Consider the following 23,005-nt stretch of genomic DNA (forward strand, 5'->3'; position numbering starts at 1 on the left):
ATGATAATTATAAAAGGTGCTTAAATAACAATATGCATTCACTTAGACATATTTGAGAATCTGAATATCAGATGCTTCATGATATAGTTAACAAGTTTGTGATTATTTTGAATAAAAAAGGGGAAAAGGAAATAAAAGCAATACATCTGTAATACATCGCTATTGTGGCTGAGGTGTGTCACGTGACAAGCATGGCATCATGGAAATAATAAGATGATCATTTCTAAAATAACACTTAAGGGCACGTTGTGATTTGCACATCCTGATTTAGTAAAGTTAGACAACATATTTTGTTGAACCTGGAAGAACATTTCTGTCCAAAAATTGTATCCAAACCATATTCTAAACCTAAACCTACACATAAGTTATCCCTAAAATCAAAGGGGGAAAATAGGTGAATAACACTGATGTAGAAGCACCTAACCCTGGTTGTAAGCCTAAACTGGACATAAACTGTAAACGTGTCCCTTAAATATGATTAAATGGAATGTTGCACTTGGTAAAATCAGGTTTTACCTGTGGGATACCGACAAAATAAATATTTGATTGTTTGTGGATTTAAGAAATTAAGACAGTCATAAATATTACTATTGTAATTTTACATAAAATAAGATTATTATATTTTTATATTTTATTTTATGTACAATTATTAGTGCTGCTGACAATCGAATCCGGTAATTATTTTTATTTTAAGTTATTTACTTTTTAAAATAATAAACTAAGTAATAAATGATTATTTAAGTACTCCAGCGATCTCCCTTTCCTCTGTGTCTCCATTAAGATAATCCTTTGGACTCCACTACCCTGCTTATCTCATCACTGCACCTACAGTATATTATCAATAAATCACTATTCACCATCCATCTTTCTCTCCTGTGTCTGCATACCGTAACAGAAGGTCGGACCAAAACTGAAAATGAAAGAGGTCAGTCTCCAGCCAGGATGGTGGACACACGTGTGTCTCCATCCAAGATGGTGGCCACGCCTGATTCTTCATCCCATGATGGCCGCCATTCCTAAATCCTGACACGTCGAGACCGCCGCCATCATTCCAGAGTCTCGTCCCGTCATGGCCCCTGTTCCAGAGTCTCGTCCTGTCATGGACACCGTTACAAAGTCTCGTCCCGTCCTCGTTCCAGAGCCCTCTGCCAAGATGGCCACCGCCACACCTGAGCCCTTGTCCAAGATGCCCGCCACCATCTGAATCCTGAGTCTCCATCCTTATCCCGAGTCCTGAGGTGACTCCAGTCTTCGTTCTTGTTCAGAGCCCAGAAGTGACTCCAGTCTCCGCCCTCGTCCAGGGTCCTGTGGGGATTCCAGTCTCCGTCCTCATCCAAAGTCCAGTGGGAACTATTCCGCCCTGGCCTCCTGAAGGGCCTGCTCTGCCCTGCCGTCCATTCCTCTTTGTCTCAATTAACATCATCCTTTGTACTCCACTACCCTGCTTACCTCATCACTGCACCTTTATATTATCAATAAATCACTTTTCACCATCCATCTTCCTCTCCTGTGTCTGCATACCATAACAAGTACATTATTTATTTTTTATTAAGGGGAAAACTTTTGTTAGGGTCTTCATTTTTTTATAATGGTTTGTCAGATTTTAAAGTTAAAAGTTGGTCTCTGGAAAATGGGTAAAATGGTAAGTTTTTAAAAGTGGCTGAAGTTGCAGAAACATTCACTTGCATCATGAATTGTGTTCTGACACTTTTTGCAATGCAACAATTGTGAAACTCCAGGTTGCTCAGCTTCTGAGTTGGCATACGTGTACTGTATAAAGTCCTCAGCATATAATGGCTTATTGCAACATCTCAATCCGTTTTTTTACATGCTGGAAAGGCAGTGAGCCTGCAGTCTGATGAACTCAACAGATAAGCTCTTTCCCACCAGAGACGGCACTGTCTACCCATCCACTGACTGCCCCATTCCCCTGGGTTTCCTCCAATTCGGGGAGAGTGATTACACAGGTAGCGGCAGCCCAATGAGCTGGAACCTCCTTTCTTGTTCCAGGCAGCCCAAGGGATCGATAGCAGGAGGAGAGGGCCTAAACATCAGTGCAGAGGACTCAGATTACACCTCTCTCATCTAATCAATCAGCATGCCTGTTCAAGCAGCCAGCAGTCCTCCTCCTCCTCCTTCCGCAACCTCATTCTCTTGCCATCTCCTTTCATCCTGTCTCCCCCCCCCTTTTTTTCCATTTTTGTCACAGGGTGAGACAAAGGTATCTTTACTCAGTCTCCCGTCACACCACACTGTTATCACACCCAGAAAATGGGTCACTGAACATCCTCCCCAACCTGAGCTCTCACGTGCCCCATCCTCACCGCCTGTAGTAAAACGGCACACTGTCAGCAGTCCTGCACTCGCCTGCACTAAATCACTGACTTATCCAACCGCTGGCCACGTCCTAAAAATCTCCTTAGAGTGCTGACGAGCAAACAGAGCTCAGGTGAAAGCCCAGTCGGGTGATGTAGCGAGGCCGGAGCCGGCCTGACTGTAAGATAAAGGGTGTGTAATCACAGCAGGCCAGACCTGTGTGCTCCTGAGCGGTAAAGGAGATAAGAAAACACACTTACTGGGAAGAAAAAAGCAGGGCACGCTGTGTCGAGTATGTGTGTGGACTGGAGCGGCAGATATTTTCCCTCCTCCCTCAAAGTGTTCTGTAATCACTCCGCTCCAGCTCCATTTAAGGTTTTCCTCTCCTTGTCACACCACGTTTAAAGGTCAGAAATCTGGGTTACACTTGTCCACTTTATACATTCTCCTAACTATAAGTTTGCAACTACATGTCAACTAACTCTCATTGGAGTATTAGTAGACTGTTAGATTAGGTTAGTAGAATAAGTTGACATGTACAGTAATTGCAAAGTTACTCATAGTCAGTTGAATGTCTGTTTGGGGAGCATCAAAATAAACTGTTAGCATTATCCAGTCTACTAATACTCTTATGGCTTGTTGACATGTAATTGCAAAGTTACTTATAGATAGTAGAATGTTTATCCATCAAAATAAAGTGTTAGCGAAATCTGTTGCCATTTTCAAGCCCCCTGGATGGAAACACTGACATCACTTTTATACAACATTTGTATTTGTATATTTAACAGACTACACACCTAAAAAGAGAGAGTAGTTTGGTTTCCATCCACATATTCTTATGCTTTTTTTTTTAAATTTAGCATAAAAAAAACAAGTTTTGGTTTTGTCAGTGGTTACTGCAAGTAATTTATTATGTTTAATAAAAATAAAAATTCCCTTTCCATTGCTATTTTGGACCAGATGTTATTACTTTATTAAGTATTGCATTATGGCCTGTTAAATTGATACGGGTAACACTTTACAATAAGGGTGCACTAATAAGCATTAATTCATGCTTAACTAATGCACAGATAATACTGAATTAATGTATTACTAATGATTATCTAAGCTATTCATTAATGATTGCCTCATTAGCAACTAATGAAGAGTCTGTCTGGTTAATACACTCAAAAAAATGATTTGTTGGACTTACATAAAAAAAGGGTGTCAAGTGGTTCCACGTAAGTGTGTTAAGTAGTTTCTACAAGTAACAATGCAGTTGAATGAACAAAATAAATTCTGGTAAAGTTGACAAAACATTTTTTAGTACATACAACCCATTCAGATGTGTCACTACTGCATTTTAGTTATATGTATATTTTACTTAGTAATGTTATGTTACAATTATGAACTTTCAATACGTAAGGTGAACATTTTTTTTATTAATTTTATTAACTTTAAGTATTTGCTCTACAAGTGTAAAACTTAAATAATCAAGCATATTTTTAGAAGCAAAATGAATTTATTTTTTTGTAAGGTTTTGCAATATACCACTGCTAAAACAACTTCAATCTCACAGTTTCTTTGAAACAAATACACTACAAGATCAATCATTTCACAGTAAACATTCATAAAGTCTTTTAAAGTGCAACTGTCTTCAAGAATTTGTACGTCTTGCTTATAAAAATGTTACGTTGAAATTAAGCAGCATGCCCTAAAATAGTGCTAAACTCGATTTCTGATCTTTACAATCAACAGTAAAAGTAACATTAAAACTGGCCTCTTTTTTGTAAACAACCACAAACAGCTTGAATAACAGTTTGTAAAAAAAAAAAAAGTCAATAGTTAACATTCTTACAATGTGCAACTGCCTGTAATAAAATTTAACTTAAAAAACAAAAACAAGACAGGCAGCCTATCACAAAATGCTACAGTACTCAATTTGATATATTTCAAATAATTTAAGCCACTGGTAAATAACATTTTAAAACTGACCTCTATTTTCGTTAACAACCACAAAAAGCTTAAATAACAGAGTTTGCTTAAAAAAAAAATAATAATTTTTTTAAGTAAAAAACAACAACATTTGTTTGTCAATAAACAATTCTTAAAATGTGCAACTTCCTTGAAATATTGTAATAAACATGTAACTTCAAAAAAATAAAAGGAAAGTTTCTTCAAGACAGGCAGCATGTCACAAAATGCTACAGTACTAAATTTGAGATTTCAAATGGTTTAAGCCATTGTTAAAGAAAACAAAACTGGCCTCTATTTTTGTAAACAACAACAAACAGCTAAAATGGATGTGGTTTCAAAAAGACAAAAAAAAACTAAGAATGTTTACCATTGACAAAATTGTTATTATTTTACTATGTGCTACAGCCTTCAAATATTCGAATAAAAATTTACTTCAAAAAATAAAGTTTGTTCAAGACATACAAGCATGTCACAAAATGCTTCAGTGCTCAATTTGTGATATTTCAAATCGTTTGAAGTATTGGTAAAGAAAAGATTGAAACTGGCCTCTACATTTTTGTAAACAACCGCAAACAAGTTTAACGCCTTACAACTTTAAACTTGTTCTTACAAACAATGAATTCTTACAAACTAAGAACAGTTCTTACAAACAATTAACAGTCTGCTCAAGCAAGGCAGCATCCCTCAAAAAGCTGCAGAACTCCATTTCAAAATTTGGTGCCATCAACAAAGACAACATTAAAACTGGCCCCTAATTTTAAAACCAGAAACAATTTAAGTCACAGCTCTTCACAAAAAAAAAAAAAAAAAAAAAAAGGAAAAACCTTCATTCTGAACAAATGAAAGGAAAATCAGGATGTTTGATTCAACCAACAAGTTTGTTCTTGAGAACCTGTATTTTGTGTGACAGTTTCTGTGCATCAAGTCCCAGCAACACTTTCTGTAAAAACTCAAAAGTATACTTCAGATCTGAAGGATAACTGAGATTCAAACAGTATATGACTCCCAAAAGAAGAGCACAAGCCTTGGTGACATCACCAACATTCTGAAGGACTTTCACTCCTTCAACAATCAGTCCAACATCCGATGGTGGGTCACAGGCTTCTGCATCTTCAGGTCTGATGATGTAGATTCCAATCACAGTATTGGCCATGTCTCTCTCGGCATTCTCAAAGTCTGTGTCCTACAAAACACAAAAACAGTAACGCTGTTCAGTCACTTTAACTGCAACAAAATATTGAAATATTCACAAAAAACTGCCTGAAAACACTTACTGCATACTCCTTCATGAGGTTTTCATTGTCTTCATTAAGATACACAGAAAGTGCTCGGAGAATGCATGCTCTCCGAGTTGAGATGGTATCATTCTGTAGAAGAGTAGACATAAGTATAGACAATGGCAAAACACCATACTAAAGTGGACATTATTTACAAGCATCATAAATACAGATAACAAACCTCATCAATGTTAGCCATCAGTTTCCAAATTTTACGTCCTGCAACTCCTCCTTTTCTCCGGTAGATGCTGGTCAGCTTGCTTGTGTAACCATCCAGTTTTGACATAAATGTTTGAATTAGTGGGACGGTAGTGATTCGAGTAAACTCGGCAGCAATCTGCAGATTTAAGACACGTAAGATTATAGTAAGGATAGCTTTCATGTTTAAAAATATATTCAGGGTCATTTATTGACATCTGAACACAAAAGCATTTAGGCTAACTCTGCATGGACATGAATAACTAAAGCACAATTAGACATAAGGCAAATTAATTACCATTTGTTTCACCACCTTAACCTATTAAAGAAATAGTTATAACATCATATTTACCTCATGTTCACAAAACAGAGCTGGCCATCTGCTTTTGAAGTCAACAATGAAGGGCGTCTCTTCAATTACTTCATGTCTTCTGTAGACAAAAGTTTTTTCCATTTTTTGTTTAATAATTTGATGGTTGTCCTTTTTCTGAACCTCAGACAGCAATGCCAGTCGCTCTTCCTCTAGGCTTTGTTTGTTCTCTCCAGCTGGATAATCAGGGTAGAAATTGACTTCAGCCTTCTTCGGCTTTTTGACTTGGTTTGGACTTGTATTTTCACCATGTTTGTGTTTTAAAGAATTTAGCTTTACTTCAGAACAGCCAGCTGCTCGTAGTGTACGCCGATAATTCGCCATCTTCCACTGTAGACTGATTTTCCAGCCATAGAACCCACCAACTGATCCTTTTTCCTGTAGGCATGGATGCTTTGTAATCAGCGCTTTCGCAACCTCTTCATATTCTTCAATCCTAGGGTACACTTTGTACTTCACTAGTTCTGCAGCCAAGGATTTCAGAATTTCTGATTTTAGTTTAGGCTTTGAGTCTATGTTAAGTAAAGTACCATCATTCAAGAACTCTTCGTGGGCTTTCTGCAGTTCCAGCTCCACCTCATAGGGAAACTTTGGGATCGGAAAGTTAGTTGGCCAGGTTTCACTTCTCAGCGTTGTGGATGAAGACAGCTCAGAAGTTGAGGCAGAAGCTGAGGCAGAAGCAACATCTGATGTTGTTGGAGAAACTGACAGGCAACATGGTGACGGAGATGAAGTTGATGAGCGTATATCAGTGTCCGCAGATGAGAGAGAACAGACATCATATGCACTTTGTGCTACCACTTTAACTGTTCCTTTGTCCTGGAGATCCAAAGTTGAGGTAAGATTCAAGAAATCATCAAAGTCAGTATCAAGATACTGCAGCCTGAAATCTCCTGTGACACCACATTGTTTCCTAATCTCAGATTTAAACTCTTCAATAAATTTGGGTATTCCAGAAGGCAGCGTCAATTTCAATGAATTACTATCGCCTAGAACAATTTTGAATTTTGCTGGATCAGTCATTTTCTGTTTGATCAATCACTCTGAAAGAGAAAAAAGAAAACTGGTCAAGCAGCATGTATGTACCTTTTCAAGGTAACCATACGGATAGCACCAACTTTATAATCACAGAGAGGATAATGGTCTGCCAATTCACCCAGCTCTATAAACGAAAGATCCCTTGGATGTGGTTCCAATTCAAAGGATCGATAGTGTTCATTGTACCAGGAAACTAACTTTCTTGCTATAAAAGCAATTCCATCTTTCAAAACACAAATCTGCACAATTTCTGCAAAATCAGGCAACCCACTGATTGTTCCATGCACAATGATCATACCCTTTGTGTACTTTATGCCATCAGAAAATACTGTCTGAGCTAAATTAACAGAAGTGTCCGGGTATCTTTGATTAAAGGTGTAAGCAACGTCTTCATGAAGAACATCGACAGGGACAGTTGAAATGCGTGTAACCTCTACAGACAATTCATCACACCGGCCTGACTGCATAAATTGACCAACCATGAGCTGATGTTTCCTGGCCAAAGTCTTGGTGATATTTTTGAAACAGTTAGTGTGCCTAGCTACTCGTTTAAAGAAACTGTGCTTGGCTTCGAATCTCATTGTCCAGAATGAAACGGGTGGACCAAAGAGACGGATCATCACTGGATAATGTTCCAGAAAGTGATGTTTTGGCAAAAGCTTTCTTTCTGGAAAAAGTACTTGGAACAGATTGCGGTGTTCAGATATTTTACTCTCCAAGTATGCAACCGACTCAGTAGTATGCACAGGACACACAAGAAGTTCGACAATGTCTTTCAGGAGAAGGAGGAGTTCCCAAGCAGGTTCATCCTGAGGTACACGTTTTCCAACAATTAATGGAATTAGCCGCAGCAAACACCAATTCTCATGTGCGTTTCCCCCAATAGTTTTATTCCTTGAAAAAGTGAGTGGAAGCACATGAGGGCGATTGGTTTTATCTCCCCACTTGAATGGGAATTCCTGAATCAGCTTATTAAGTTGATCAAAGGTGAAATATTTCTTCTTTGTAAATATTTCAAAGCATCCAGCCAACTCAACAGGCACTATACCTTCTAGGAGATCATGGGCCACATCTGGCGGAAAACCTGCAGTAACTTTAAAGTATGAGAGGTTCTCAGATAAAGGACAAGCCTTTTTTACACCACAACATGCTTCTCCTTTCTTACATGCATCTGCTACATGTTGATCATGCTGCTCTTCAGATCTGAGAGGAAAAACACCATCTCTGACCTCCTTTGACTGAGTTTCTGTGCGTGTAGCAGTGCAAAACCTACAAAAATATTCCCCTGAAAAATTCTCAACAAAACCTGCTAATGCATGTGCACCAAGACTGTCTGCAACCACATACTGGACTGTGCCTCTGATACATGTTTTCAAGTGATTGACAAATATACCCTGTTGCTCTAAAGTGATGAGATCGTTCACAAGAGGCTCCAAAATTTTTCTATAGCCATAGGCCTTCACATCATCACTTTTACATAGCAAAGCGAGATGAATTGAGGACAACGATGAACTACAGCCTGGCGGTAAGTTCCCTAAGATCCAATAAACCGCACAGATCTTATGCTTTTTGCGTGACGTTCCTAATGGGTTACACAGCTCAAAGTCATCTATGTACAGACACAAGGAGAGTCTGAGTTCAGTCCCTGAGAGAAACTCATTATCTTTAAAGTGCTGACCATCTTTGAAAGATCTGTAAGACCCATCATTTATGATTTGCAGCCCTTTATGAGAACCAACAACTTTATCAAGTATGTCTTTCTGATTAAGCAGCTGTTGTAATGATTTTAGGATGGGTATGTATTGAAAAGATCTATTTTTTTCAGACTGAAGAATTATTTCAACAGGTTCAATTATTTCAAAATGTTCCCTGTAATATTTCATGCGCTTGAAAGCAGTGGCTAAAGGACCATCTTTTGAAGTAGCGTTCAACAGAGGATTGGATGATGACAAAGAACTAATAAGCTCTTTTATGACCAGCTGATCTACATGAAGATCATGTTTCTGAAAGGTATCAAGAATAACTTGCGTCGATACGGATCCTGATGCAGAACTGATCAAGAACTGCAAATCTGTGATAAGTTCATCAATAGCATTACTAGGAACATGAAAATAATTTTCAAGTTTTAGCAAAATGGATGCAAATTTTAGCTCTATGGTTTTGGACAAATCTTGTCCTCCTGTAACCATTTCAACACTACCTGAAACATCTACATTCTCCTCTTCAGCTGGCAATGGATCTTCACTGAATTCCTGAGTAACAGTTTCTCTAACGACCCCAGTTTTGAAGTCCTGAAGAGAATAAGGATTGTGCTTCCTATTCTTATGGGACTTAAATGTGCCATACACATTTGTCTGAAAAGAACAGTACTCAAACATACAAGGCACAGTCTCACTGTTTTTTAGGTGGTTATGGATGTGACTAAAATACTCTCGTTCTGACGCTATATCACTGCAAGAACACACATGGCAATTGAACGTGGCTACACTTGCAGGTAACCCAGTGTTCTCCTTTGCATGGTTACGACTGAGATGGCTGTGTAGCGCATTCCAGGTTTTAAAACTACAGGGACACTCAGAATAAGTGCACGGAAAACGATTACCGCGACCATAATGTCCATGCACTAATCTATAGTGTTTCAACAACTGTGATCTAGTCGAGACTGTTATTTTGCAGTCCTTGCACTGCCACATGCTTGCCTTGAAAAACACAAGTTTGTATAACTGCCTAAAAAAAAACGCTAAAACTCAAAAGACTGATAAATTAACATATCTCTCTGAACAGCTACATTACTTTTTCCTGGCGGTATTTAACTGGATGGTAAAGATTTATCAAATATTTATACCTGAAAAAGTCACAACCTTCTCCTCAATGTGGTTAGTGCTTCACGCTTTCGTCTGTCTTCCGTCCTGTTGCTCAGCCTCCTCAGAGTTAAACTCAGAGTTTTGCGTTTTACTCAATGTTATGTTGGCTGATCAAACCCAGTCATTTTCTTTGTCTGAACCATCACTCTGAAAGATAGGGGGGGAAAAACAGGTTACACAGCACATCTACACACACACACACACACACACATTTATATATATAGGCCTATATATATATATATATATATAGGGAACAGAAAATAGTCCTATATTAAAATAATATTAAACATCAATATCTCAATATTAATAATCAATGAATTATCAATTATCAAAATAGAATATAGTCCTGCAAAGCTATTATTACCATAGCATGTGATCAGAGCAGGTCATTTTACCATTGTTGCCCAGCATGACTATTATAGAAACAGAGAGGGCTTCGATCCTGACCCAAACAAAAGACACTATAAAGTCTGCTTTTTATTTCAGGTAAATTGATAAACAGCTGAGTTCCTTTAATCGCTCCATGCCTCTGCTCTCCTACACTAAATTAGTTCGGAGCGTTGTGGTGTTGTTGTTTTTTTACCCAGATGGTGTTGTCTTGACACTGAGTCTAAATGTACCGTATAATAAGGGCTGTGCATATATCAGCCGCCTGGCTACAGCGATGTGAACCGTCAATGCAGGGCTCCAGACTAAATTTTCCACGAGGGAGAGAGAGCAAGACAGCGCTTAGTTTGGAGACGGTGAAGTCTTGTTTACACTTTCGGCTAGCTACGAAGAGAGAGGGAGTGCGCGTGCGCGCGCGCGACCGGCTCTCTCTCTCTCTCTTTCTGCTCGTTCTTTCAGTTAAACACAAGCGCACAAGTTCATCTAAATTACTCACCGATCAAATAAGACTTTTGCGGGACAAAAATTCACTTTGGCGGGCGCTAAAACAAGTAAAACGCAGGAGAATTCATGCGTGAATTTAACTGAGTAGTAAGTTACATGACCATGCACTGGCACAAATACGACCACATACAATTTTAACTCGCACATTCTCCAAAAATGGTCGCAGTCTAATGTGTCCCTGTAAATAACCTTCACCTTGTCGCCAGGTTTGGGGGAATTTGTCATCGTTATCTCAACACAGGAGTCAAAAATACTCAATAGTATCTAACGTGAGCATGACAGCTTTGACACACAACATGGCGGCGCGCCGCAGAGGATAATGGGTAATTCGAGAAACGTAAACCCATCTATAGCAGCTGAGCAAACAGAAATGTCACGTTATTTGACCGGACTTTGCTTTTCCAGTGCTTGATCGGTAGATGATTGAAGCGTTTGGCACGCAGCGCGCCGACACACACACACGGAACCGAGATTGCGATGCACACATGGAGCGGAAAAGACCCGCTCATGAAAGCTGCGCGCGAGAATGAAACCTGATTGCCGAACACGGAGGGGCGGGACGGCATAACTTCGGCCTTTACAATAGCAGCCACAACAGGAAATCGTTCAAACGACGCAAAAACATCTCAAATGAATCGCAAAGATTAACGCGTTAATTCCCCCAGCCCTAATATATATATACAAACTTTATAATCACAGGGAGGATAACGCCAAATCCACCCAGGTCTAACACGTGGAAACGGATCCAATTCAAAAGATCGAGTGTTCTTTGTACATAAAACTTTACTTTCTTGCTATAAAAGCGTGCAATGTATAGTGTTATTTCTTTCTATATATGGTGTTTCAACAACTGTGATCTAATCAAAACTGCTATTTTACAATCCTTGCACTGCCACATGATTTAAATGTTTAACAGGTGTTAAGCATAAGTTAACTGCAAAAAAACAACACTCAAACTCATAAGACTCCAAAATACACCGATAACATAAATTAACATAACTCTGTGAACACCCACAACACTTTTTCCTGGCGATATTTAACAGGATGGTAAAGAATTATTAAATAATCATACCTGACAAAGTCACCATCTTCTCCTCTTCAATATAGTTCGTGCTTGGCGCTGTCTTCCGTTGCTCCGCCTCCAAGTGAGCAGAGCTCTACGGTATCCGCAAAGATCAAATTTAATGGGGTTTTGCGTTTTACTCAACAATGTTAAGTTGTCCAATCAAACCCTTATTAAGTAAAGTCTACAGTACTAATTTTTTGTAGAAATAACATAGTTAACTTATGTTCATTTAGTTACTTTTATGTTTTATGTACTGTGAACAAGGGTGGGTGTAGTAAAACTAACAATAGTTAAAGTTCACTTTTTTCATATAATTGTTATTAATTAAATATGTAATTGTGGATTAATTCCATAATCACGTATTTTATTAACTAATAGTGTTCATTCATTTGTTAATTACCACAATGAGCCTAATATGCATTAATACATTATTAATTACAGCATTAGTAGAGTGTCAATTACTACAATTACTAGATGATGAGTTAATAATGATGTGCCTCAACAAGTAAAGTCACAACATAATGATTGTTAGCTAATGATTAATTAATCATTAATGACCATCACTAGAGTTTATAAAAGCTGTTTATTAAACACTGGTTTCCAAAAACATTGTAGTAATTGACACACTACTAATGCTGTAATTAATAATGTATTAATGCATATTCGTTTACCTGTATTATCTGGAAGTTGAAATATAAGACTTTGGCACATTGTGGTAATTAACAAATTAATTAACACTATTAGTTAATAAAATAAGGTATTATGGAATTAATACACACACATTGAATTAATAACAATTCATATATGAACTAATATATTAACCAGACAGACTCTTCATTAGTTGCTAATGAGGCAATCATTAATGAATAGCTTAGATAATCATTAGTAATACATTAATTCAGTATTATCTGTGCATTAGTTAAGCATGAATTAATGCTTATTAGTGCACCCTTTTTGTAAAGTGTTACCTTGATATGCACAGCAGCGCAATCCTGGAGCAACCACTTCCACACTTCCACTCTGTTCATAGACTCTATAGTGGGTGGAGAGATGGGATCTGGTAAAGAGGATGCGCTTTCACCACCTAAACACATGTTTAACTCTTCTTGACTTTCACCTGCAGTGCAACTGGCAATCCAACAACCGAAGTTTACAGTGAGCCAGTCAGATCCATTTTCACCTGCGGCTATGATGGAGAACATTAGAGGGAGGGAATGTTATAGATGAGTTGGTGTCTGCAACTGCAGGAGGAAATGAACTGAAATCGGACCGCTTAATGTCTGTTTTGCAGACCACAAGTACCTTAGGTAACATACTTAAAATACAACTCTGAGCACAATGGATTCTCTTGAAAAGAAAATCACAAATTAGGTCTCTTTAGTGTATCAGTTGTTTCTTATAAACACCACTGAGATTGAATAGAGAGCAAATTTGCTTTAATCCTGTCACTGCTTCTAAAAATGTTCACCTCATGTGTCTCCATTAAAGCAGGTGTTTACTATTTAAAAATAAATAAATAATGGGAAGTAATATATCACCACATATGCTAGGCAGCTAAATCCCTCTATATTTTCTAGTCTATATTATACATTTTAATATAATAAAATGAATATGGATATATTAATATAAAAATATGTATTTTTATATTAAAATATTGGAATCCCCAATACAATTTTTTGTAAGTGTAATAGTTAAAAAATATATTTAAAAATCAAGTAATTGAAATGTATATTTTCATTGAAGTGAAATAAAAAGATTAAATATGATCTGTAAAATATTATTAATATATTAATGTAAAATGTATTTGTAAAATGCTTTCATAATAAATGTTGCCCAAAATATTATATTTTTTATTACCCCCCTCCCCATGAGGGTTTCATAAGAAATTCACTTGCATTAAAATAAGAATAATAACATTAATAATAAATTGAACTGAGACTACTGTACTAATACACTATTTTTCAAAAGTTTGGGGTCAATATGATTTGTGTCAGGGTTATGTTTGGTTTGCCTTTGTGTTTTTGCATTTTGTCTTCTGTGTTAGTTTACCTTTGACCCAGTTTCCCCCCACGAGTTTCATACATTCATCCGATTCACCTGTGTCTTGTTAATCACCTCGTTATTTCTTTGCTCCTTGGTGTGCCTGTTTATATGCCCTCATTTTCAGTCTGGTATTTGTCCTGCATTGATGTGCGTTTATGTGTATGTGGTTATGCTATTCTCCTGTTTATTGTGATTGATGTTAGAATTAAAGACTATTTCATTTGACTTTGTTTTGAAGTTGACTTTGACTCTCAGAGTTTTTCAAAAATATGATTTTTAAATAAGTCTCTTAAATGCTCCTCACGGTTACACTTATTTGATCAAAATTACATACAAAAATAACATCAATTTTGTGAAACATTATTACAAAAACTTATTGTAACTTATAAATTAATTATTATACAATTTTCAGCAGTCGTTACTGAAGTCTTCATTGTCACATGATCCTTCAGAAATCATTCTATATGCTGATCTGGTTCTCAATTCACATTGGGTGAAAACAGTTAGGCTGCTTAATATATTTTTACAGTTTTTATTTAATAATGTTTACAGTTGTGCTTTGTGAGATCCAGTTTGCTGTAATTCCACTTAATTACAAATTGACCCTGGCTCATACTATGCACACAAAAATCTGAATCATTCTAATTAGTCAAACCCAGAGCCTTCTGTAATGTGTATGCGGCTCTAATTGTCTCTTAACACTTGTCTCATCTGTTTCTATTTTTATGGCTCCTAAGAGGGAGACATGTGTGAGTTCGAATCCATCTCTGTGTGGTCGTTGCAATTTGGCTGACGTGTTCTGGTGGAGTTAAAGTTGGGGTGTGAGTGATCTGGCTCAGAAGAGTCAGTGTGACGCTACAGGAAATGATGGCCCGAGCCTCGGTGGCAGAAAGAGAGTGGCAGAAAGAGAGTGGCAGAATGCTTTTAGAGGACGCAGTGGGAGAGGGCCGCAGATGCTAAACCAGGCAGTCTTCCTCCAGCGGTGCACCCTAGAGCTCTAAAGAGGGCGACACTGGCCAGCGGCGGGTAAGCACTGCTAACACATCCTGTCAGCACAGCCTGGCGTGACCCTGTACCACAAGCTCCCTGGTCACGGTGCACTGAGACTATTACTGGCCACCAACTGCGTTTCAGACACAAATGGAGCAGACAGACTGTGTGGTTGGGGTAAAAGCCAGTGAATACGATTGGCTAAAACCTTCATCTCTGCAGGTATCATCTGTCTCTGGCTGATGATGCTAACAAGCAGTGTGTCTGGCAGTGTGCATTGGTCAGAGGTCAATACTGGGGACACTGAGTTACTGCATCATCCACTTTGGGAAATCACAGCCGGAAGGATGCACAGACAATCACAGGGTTCCTTGAAGATGTAAGAGCACAGCTTGAATCAAACTGCTACTTCTTATCCGCCATATCATTATCCCTAAATTTGGAGTGTGCTAAATGTGCACTGAACAGACACCAATTTAGACCCTAAATGTAGGTCTGGGCGGATGACCTTGTTGAGTGGCTGTATTGCGCTATTAAAAAAATAACATTGTTTTTCTTTTTGCTGAAGGCTAATATTATTATTAAAAGTGAGTATTATTATATGTGGATTTTATTTTTAAAATGATATAATAATAAAATGTAAAAGTAATTATAAATAAGTATAAATTAAAAATATTTTATTTTTAATTTTTTTTTATAAAGGGTTTGTTCACCCTAAAATGAAAAAGTCATCATTTACTCACCCTGGTGTTGTTCTACTGCCGTATGTCCTTCTTTCTTTTTCAGATCACATGAGCGTTCCTCAGACTCTATCAGTGGCGCAGTTCGCTCTAACTCTCACAGAAAATGCACACAAGTTGTGAGAAATCAAGAATAAAAAAAAACGCAACATGTAATACAATCTATGTACCTTCTGAGGTGAATATATACATTGTGTTTGCCGTAACAAGAAGTTGTCGTATAAGTTCACATGTCAACAGTCATTCTGACCGGAGATATTCAACTCAGTGAAGAAAGTACACAGATGACTTTTTTTGTGATGTCTAGCTGTTTCATGGTGTGTTCTTGTTCATCTTGATTTCTCACAACTTGTGTGCTTTTTCTGGGCGAGACAGTGTGAACTTCTGCGGTAATGGAGTCTCAAGTCACGCAGTCGAGCACAGAAGACCAACGTCCTAGGTCAGGATTTTCATTTAAAAAAAAAAAAAAAATTTTTAAAGCGACAGCGGGAAATTTTACTATTCTATTTGTACAAAATGCTGCACATTCATGTAATTCTGGATTTTGCACATGCAAGTAAACTATTAGTTTAAATGTAGTAATGCATATTTGTGAATTTGTCAAATAGACGGGTAGTCGTGCACACATTAATAGCACCTAAGCCTATTCATTTGTAGTTGTTTGTGTGTGGGTTGTGAAATGCTTGAAAACCAAATGAGATCGACTCAGAAAAGACGTCAATGATAGCACACTTGTCACCTGATCCACAAATGCACATCTTCTTTGTTGCATGTGCAAATTGCTACACATTAATTTAATTCTGAATTTTGCACACGCAAGACGGCATTTGGTTGTGGATAGTAAAATCAAGTTCATGGATAATTGTGCATGCATGTGTTAATCGTTTTGAGACTAAAATCATCCCATAGTTTAACATGCATATGTTTTTAATGTATATCCTAGCATTTGGACAGAAAGTAAACATCGCAAGGAATCTCACAACACTCAACTAGTATCTCACAAATCTAGTGCACTCCAATGTCTCCACTCCTATGCAGCTGTCAATCATGTCGCTGGAAATTGCCAACTCTCGCTAAAAATGAACGAAGTGTTGTTGCTACAGATCTCTGTGTGAACTCATCATCAGCTGTCCTGCAGTGTCACCTTGAAACTAAACTCAGAAATGACCGAGAGGCTAAATGCTGCTCATGCAGAAGAGATGCTGATAGTTACGTGCGCTGAACCGAAAGTGCACCGTCTGCGTGGCCACCTGAAACCACTTGATTACTTCCGTCGTGATTAGAAACAGGTAGATCAATGCAAAAAAAAAAAGAAGCAAATTTCACTCATCACTAGATTTTAAAGAGGAGTAGTTCACTCAAAAATCAAAGTTCTGTCATTATATTCTCACTGAATTTGATTTGAAAAAATTAAAAAATAACATAATAGTATGATGAAAACAACTTTCCTTTTTGGATGAATTTGAATAAATTGCAGTAGTGACAGGTGAAAATTTAACATTGGATTGAGAGCTCATTCCACATTGGGCTACAGCGGGGGGTTGCCAGGGTGTGTGACAGCTCTCTCCGCCCCCCAAAGCAGGACGTCTCTCTGACGTTCTCTTCCTGCTCCTCAGATAGATAATTATAGCCGTCAGAGTTTGGACTGTCATTGCTGCTTTTCACGGAATGCTTGATTGTGTAATACAAGACTGAATATTGGAAAAGACGAGGAAAGAGAGGAGAAACAGTCCCGAAGTTAGTGCATCCGTCAACAAACTGCTGTCTATGCAGAGAGAAGACAGGATGAGTGTTTAAACTGCACATTGGTGTCCAATTCTACATTTTTCACCATAAATCAAGAAGCAATAATGTCTACTTTAAATTCAGTGGGCATTTCTGGTGACAGGCATTTAGAGTTCGTAAAAAAAAAAAAAAAAAAAAGCTAGCACCTTTCACATTGAGTTAGGCTTTTGTCCGAAGGCACTCAAATCTTCTAACCAGCCAGCACCTGTGAATGAGAATTCATGATTCGTTTATAATTTATTTTTGACTGCTATCATTATCCTTTCTGGTCTTCAAAAATCAATTTCCCTCACATTAGTGGCAGTTCCTTCAGGTTGAATGTTCCTCTAATTTAATGGCGTGAGAGGGAGAGGGAGAGGGAGAGGGAGAGGGAGATAATACGACTTTACAATACTGAATCTTTCTTTTTTTCAAGCTTTCATTGCTGCACTAAAACCATATCTTCAATCTTTTATTGCTCACTTGACAAATTTGCCATGAGATTTTGCAAATGATCTTAATAATTATGATAATGACTCCACAGATGAGCTTTAATTCCCTAAAGTTTCAGAGCTTTATTTAATAGACATCATTAGATATGGAGCTGCTCCTTTTCCATAAATTATGAACCATTGATTATTATAGCTGTCATTTGTCATTTTTATTTTGTTTTAGTTATTATGATTGTAGTTTTAGTTAGTTTTATGGTGCTGAAGTATGGTGCTTCCACATTTATTGACCAATTACTATTATTTTGTTTTTGTATTTTTGAACTTCGGCTTTATTTTTCGTTATTTTGTATGTTGCACAAGTAGTTATAATTTCTATTTTTTGATTTTACGTAATTGAGGGTTTCCGCCTTTATTGACCAAGTTTTTTATTTTATTTTGTGTATAGTTTTTACAAATATTTTTATATCTTACTTTTGCTTTTATATTTCCATTTTAATGTCTATTCCTTTTTTGACCTTTCCATTGGTTTTTGATATAAGTTTTTTTTATCAAGTTGTTAAAATAAAAGATTTTCTCCTTATTATACAGTACGCATAACTTTTTTCCCCATAGATGCATCATGCATGACACCAAATGACCTTTTTTGAAGTTCAAATTCAGTTTTAAGCATCCAGTACACCACAGCATACTGCTATAAATGTGCCATTGCTAAACGTTTAGCAGTTGATTGTAAATACAGTAACTCTGGACATTTATGATTCAGCAACTTTGACTGGTTTCACTAAGGTCAGTCTCAGACAGCCCACAGAAAACAATGGTCAATGATTTACCAAAATGTGCTTTTTAAGTACAAGATCGACACCAGACACAAACAGTTATGCACAATCCAGTTTTATCTTACAGTTGCATTTGTTTATTTTTATTTTTTATTTTTTTCTGACTCAAATTTTAGCTTTTAGGTTTGAAACAAAGAAGATATTGGCATATGTTGTGCTTTTGTTTGTAATAAAGGTTCATTCATATTTCCATTTACAAAAATAATAATACAAATATGGCCTTTTTGAAATAAAATGCAAATAAGCATGTTAATGAAGAAGGCAAGACAGACAGATGCTAAATTAGGTGCTAATTACATTTCATTGGCTGTACAATGACAATAATGTTGAATCTATTCTATTCTGGAAAACTTTTATGGTATTTTAAAGGACCTTTTTTGTCTTTTTGAAGCTTGGCAGTGTATATCATTGTCCATTCTTTGTATGGACATTCAAAATGTAATCTATACGGTGTTCCCCAGAAAATCTTAAAGGTTGCAAACATCATGAGGGTGAGTGAATTATGAAGAATGATGACATTTTGGGGTAAACTATGTATAAAAATTAAACTATGCGCTTTATTAAAACACTGTAACAGGTCAGATTGTATGCTAATCTTAACTACTCTCCTCCGGGACAACTCCCCCTGGTGTTCTAAATACACATATACAATAGAGACTGGTTCCCTTAGTAGACCATCTAACAAAGTAAAGTATACAGAATAGTTTAGTTTGGTTCTCGTCCTCCTCGTTTCAGCAGGGTTCTGCCCACTACGGTAACAGGCTCTGGTTTTGGAACAAGAGGTGAAAACTTTCTTGGTCAAGGGGGCCATAGAACGTGTCCCTCCACCGGAGAGAGTCCAGGTTTTACAGATGCTATTTCATCATTACGAGGTTGCGTCCAATTTTAGATATGTGGCATCTAAACTGTACGGTTAAAAAGCTAAAGTTTAAGATGTTAACTTCAAAAGAAAATCGTGACTCAAATCAGATCCGAAGACTGGTTAGTCAGTACTCGCATATATACATCCTTCAAAATTACAAGAAGGTCCTCAGGTTTGCTTTCGGGGGGCGAAGCATACCAGTACCGGGTTCTTCCTTTTGGCCTAGCACTGTCACCTCGCACTTTCACAAAATGTTTGAATGCTGCATTGGCTCAGCTGCATATCCACGGGATTTGCATATTAAATTACGTTGATGATTGGTTGATGTTAGCTCATTCAGAGTACTTGGCAATTCAGCACAGAGAACCATGTTTTTTTTTCAGGGTGTAATATGGGATTTAACGATGATGCAGCACTGGCTGTCTCCTGCACGCATCAATTCAATCCTCTTAGTCGTGAAAGAACTGAAGCTAGGCCTGTAACGCACTGTCAAACAGTTTCAAAGGCTGTTGGGTCTGATGGTAGCAGCAGCCAACATAATACCTTTTGGTCTGTACTAGTACATGAGACCCCCTCAGTGGTGGCTCAAGACCAGGGGGTTTTCCCGAGGGGCAATCCATTCCGCACAATCAATGTTACAAGCAGATATCTTCGTACATTGACGCGGTGGAAGAAACCCTGGTTCTTGTCCCAAGGTCCAGTGTTGGGAGCTCTTTGTCGCCGTGTGATGCTTACGACAGATGCTGATATCCCTCCTCGACGGTGGGAGATTCCGATCATAATAATAATAATTCATTACATTTATATAGCGCTTTTCTCGACACTCAAAGTGCTTTTACATCGAAGGGGGGATCTCCTCAACCACCACCAATGTGCAGCATCCACCTGGATGATGCGACGGCAGCCATATTGCGCCAGAACGCCCACCACACACCAGCTTATTGGTGGAGAGGAGACAGTGATGTAATATATATATATATATATATATATATATATATATATATATATATATATAAATATATATATATATATATATATATGGGGATGATTAGGAGGCCATGATGAACAGAGGCCACTGGGATCAGGAGGGATCAGGAGGAACCTTCTATCTCAAGCGAGGGGCTCAATATTTCATCCCCGCCCAGAGTTTGGAAGCTGTGGGTATGTGGGTCCCCAACTCATACAGAGTGGTCTCTCAACTGAGGTTATTGATATCATTTTTCACTCCAGAGCTCCCTCCACGAGGAAACTTTATGCTTTTAAATGAGGATTGTTCTCTTCATGGTACGAGATTCGTCATTGAGACCCCGTTAACTGCCCGGTTGGTACAGTGCTGGAGTTTCTGCAAGAATGTTTCTTGGCAGGGTTATCCCCTTCTGTGTTAAATGTGTATGTGGCGGCCATAGCTGCTTACCACACTCATTTGGGTGGTGTATCCATGGGGAGGGACCCATTAGTATCTTGTTTCCTCCGTGGCACTTTGAGGCTCAGGCCTACAGCTCACACAAGGGTTCCGGCATGGGCCGTTTCTCAATACCAAGTACGCAAACTTCGGACTTGCGTCCTTGGTAGTTCAGACTTGCCAAGTTCGACTTAGGAGAACGAACTCCCGAGGACGAGAGGACGCAAGTCCGGTTATTCTGCAAATGGGACAGCGGCGTTCTTGATCGCGTCACTCAGCACGCTCTGGCTACTCCGGTTATCTCTTTATGTATATTTTAGGCAACAATAAAACGAAATATGGTATAAAACAACACTCTGCCTCTTTTCATAAAAAAAAAAATCTTAAACACATTAAATGGCCGCACAAATGTAGTTCAGGCAACGTGTACATTGATTATCTTCACTGCATAACAACACGAAATAAAACGCAACCCTGCTTCTTTTTGCTTTCATTTAAAAAATATTAAACATTATTGAACATTAAAACTGACATTTAAAAAACAGACGGGGTTGTGTCATTTTATTTTATTATACATGTACAGTGAAAAGAATGCTATAATAAAATAAATATAAAAAATATTATATATATTTTAAAATATATAGCCTAAAATAAAATTGCACAACCCTGACTCTTTTTGTTAAATGTCCGTTTTAATGATCTGATATCCAGTATAAAAGTATAAGTAAATAAAAATAAATAAAGCAAACAATTCAGTCAAACATAAGTCAGCTTAAAATAGCCTAAATATATAAAATTATGAAACTTCACTTTGCCCTCAGCCAAAACGATTTGCCATGGAACAAATTATAGATTAATGAGACCAAAGATCGCCCGTTAGATATACACAAGAGAAGACGAATTATATCTCATGTTTAACCTCTAGACTAGAGACACCAGAGCCAGCGGCAAACATCAGAAGCACTAGCCGAGGAAAAGCTGGTCCAGTCGGGGTTAATGAGCGCTGAGCGCCCGGTGATCGCCTGGATCTCACAACTCCGAAAACGTCAGATACATTTTTTAAATAGGCGCTATCTTTATAAATAAACCTCAGATTTGAGCTTTAAACAACTACATTCTCGACTGAAACACTCTTAGAATTACATTTCGTGACACGATAACAGTAGTAGTTTGATATTACGCGGGTTTTCTCCTCTGCCATTGACGCTTGCTGGTGGGACGAGATGCATTCTGGGGTACCTGTCAGTCTCAAGTCTGCACAAGTCACCTCTACATGCATCCTCGGTAAAAGGGCGGATCAAGAACACATCCGGGGATTTGAACTGGACTTGGCTAGATGTGAACTTTTGAATTGGGACAGTACTTGGGCAGCGACTGATGACGTTTCACAAGTCCACAAGAACACAAGTACAGACAAGAACGCATATTGAGAAACGGCCATGGTATTTGGCCCTAGTACTGGAGGGCTTTCGGCTGCTTTATTTCTGTTGGCCATTACATCTCTCAAAATAATTGGAGACTTACAAGCCCTTTTGGTTTCGCCTTCATGGTGAAGGCTTGTCTTCACCCTAGGCAGGGTTATGTTCCTAAGGTCCCACTAATGTGGCCCGATCTGTAGTGCTGGTAGACTGGGGGTGCTTATGTCCTCTACCCCTTCGTATGTCAGACCAGAAGAAATTACCTTTTACCTTTGGTGAATTACCGGTGAATTACCTTCACCTGTTCACCTGGCAGTTCGGGCCCATTCTACTAGGAGTATGGTGGCATCAAAAGCCTTGTTTTCTGGGGCTTCTCTTCATGTTGTATGTACTGCGGTGGGCTGGTCCACTCTGCACACACTCGTAAGGTTTTATGACCTTGAAATGGTTTTATGACCCTGATCGACTATCCGTCGATCTACGAACAGCCGATCCAAATGAACTGAACTGTGTAGAATCTCA

The 23,005-nt window shown here is 38.1% G+C and overlaps 2 protein-coding genes across 3 annotated transcripts in view; both read right to left on the bottom strand.

Annotated features, from left to right (window-relative positions):
- The window catches only part of LOC307010056 (zinc finger matrin-type protein 4), a 123,246-nt gene that overhangs the window by 14,336 nt on the left and 85,905 nt on the right, over nt 1–23,005 (bottom strand). The window lies entirely within an intron of this gene.
- On the bottom strand, nt 2,420–12,066 carry LOC307010560 (uncharacterized protein; the record flags this gene model as incomplete). The annotated part of the gene is made up of 7 exons (XM_079635347.1): nt 11,983–12,066; nt 10,001–10,166; nt 6,100–7,160; nt 5,731–5,886; nt 5,547–5,639; nt 5,315–5,455; nt 2,420–2,542 (listed from the first exon to the last, which is right to left on the bottom strand). Exons 3-7 carry the CDS (start codon nt 7,138–7,140, stop codon nt 2,420–2,422), a joined length of 1,554 nt encoding a protein of 517 aa, XP_079491473.1. The 5' UTR covers nt 7,141–7,160; nt 10,001–10,166; nt 11,983–12,066.

The sequence above is a fragment of the Phoxinus phoxinus genome (assembly GCF_949152265.1).
Source record: "Phoxinus phoxinus genome assembly, chromosome: 14".
In the NCBI taxonomy this organism is placed as follows: domain Eukaryota; kingdom Metazoa; phylum Chordata; class Actinopteri; order Cypriniformes; family Leuciscidae; genus Phoxinus; species Phoxinus phoxinus.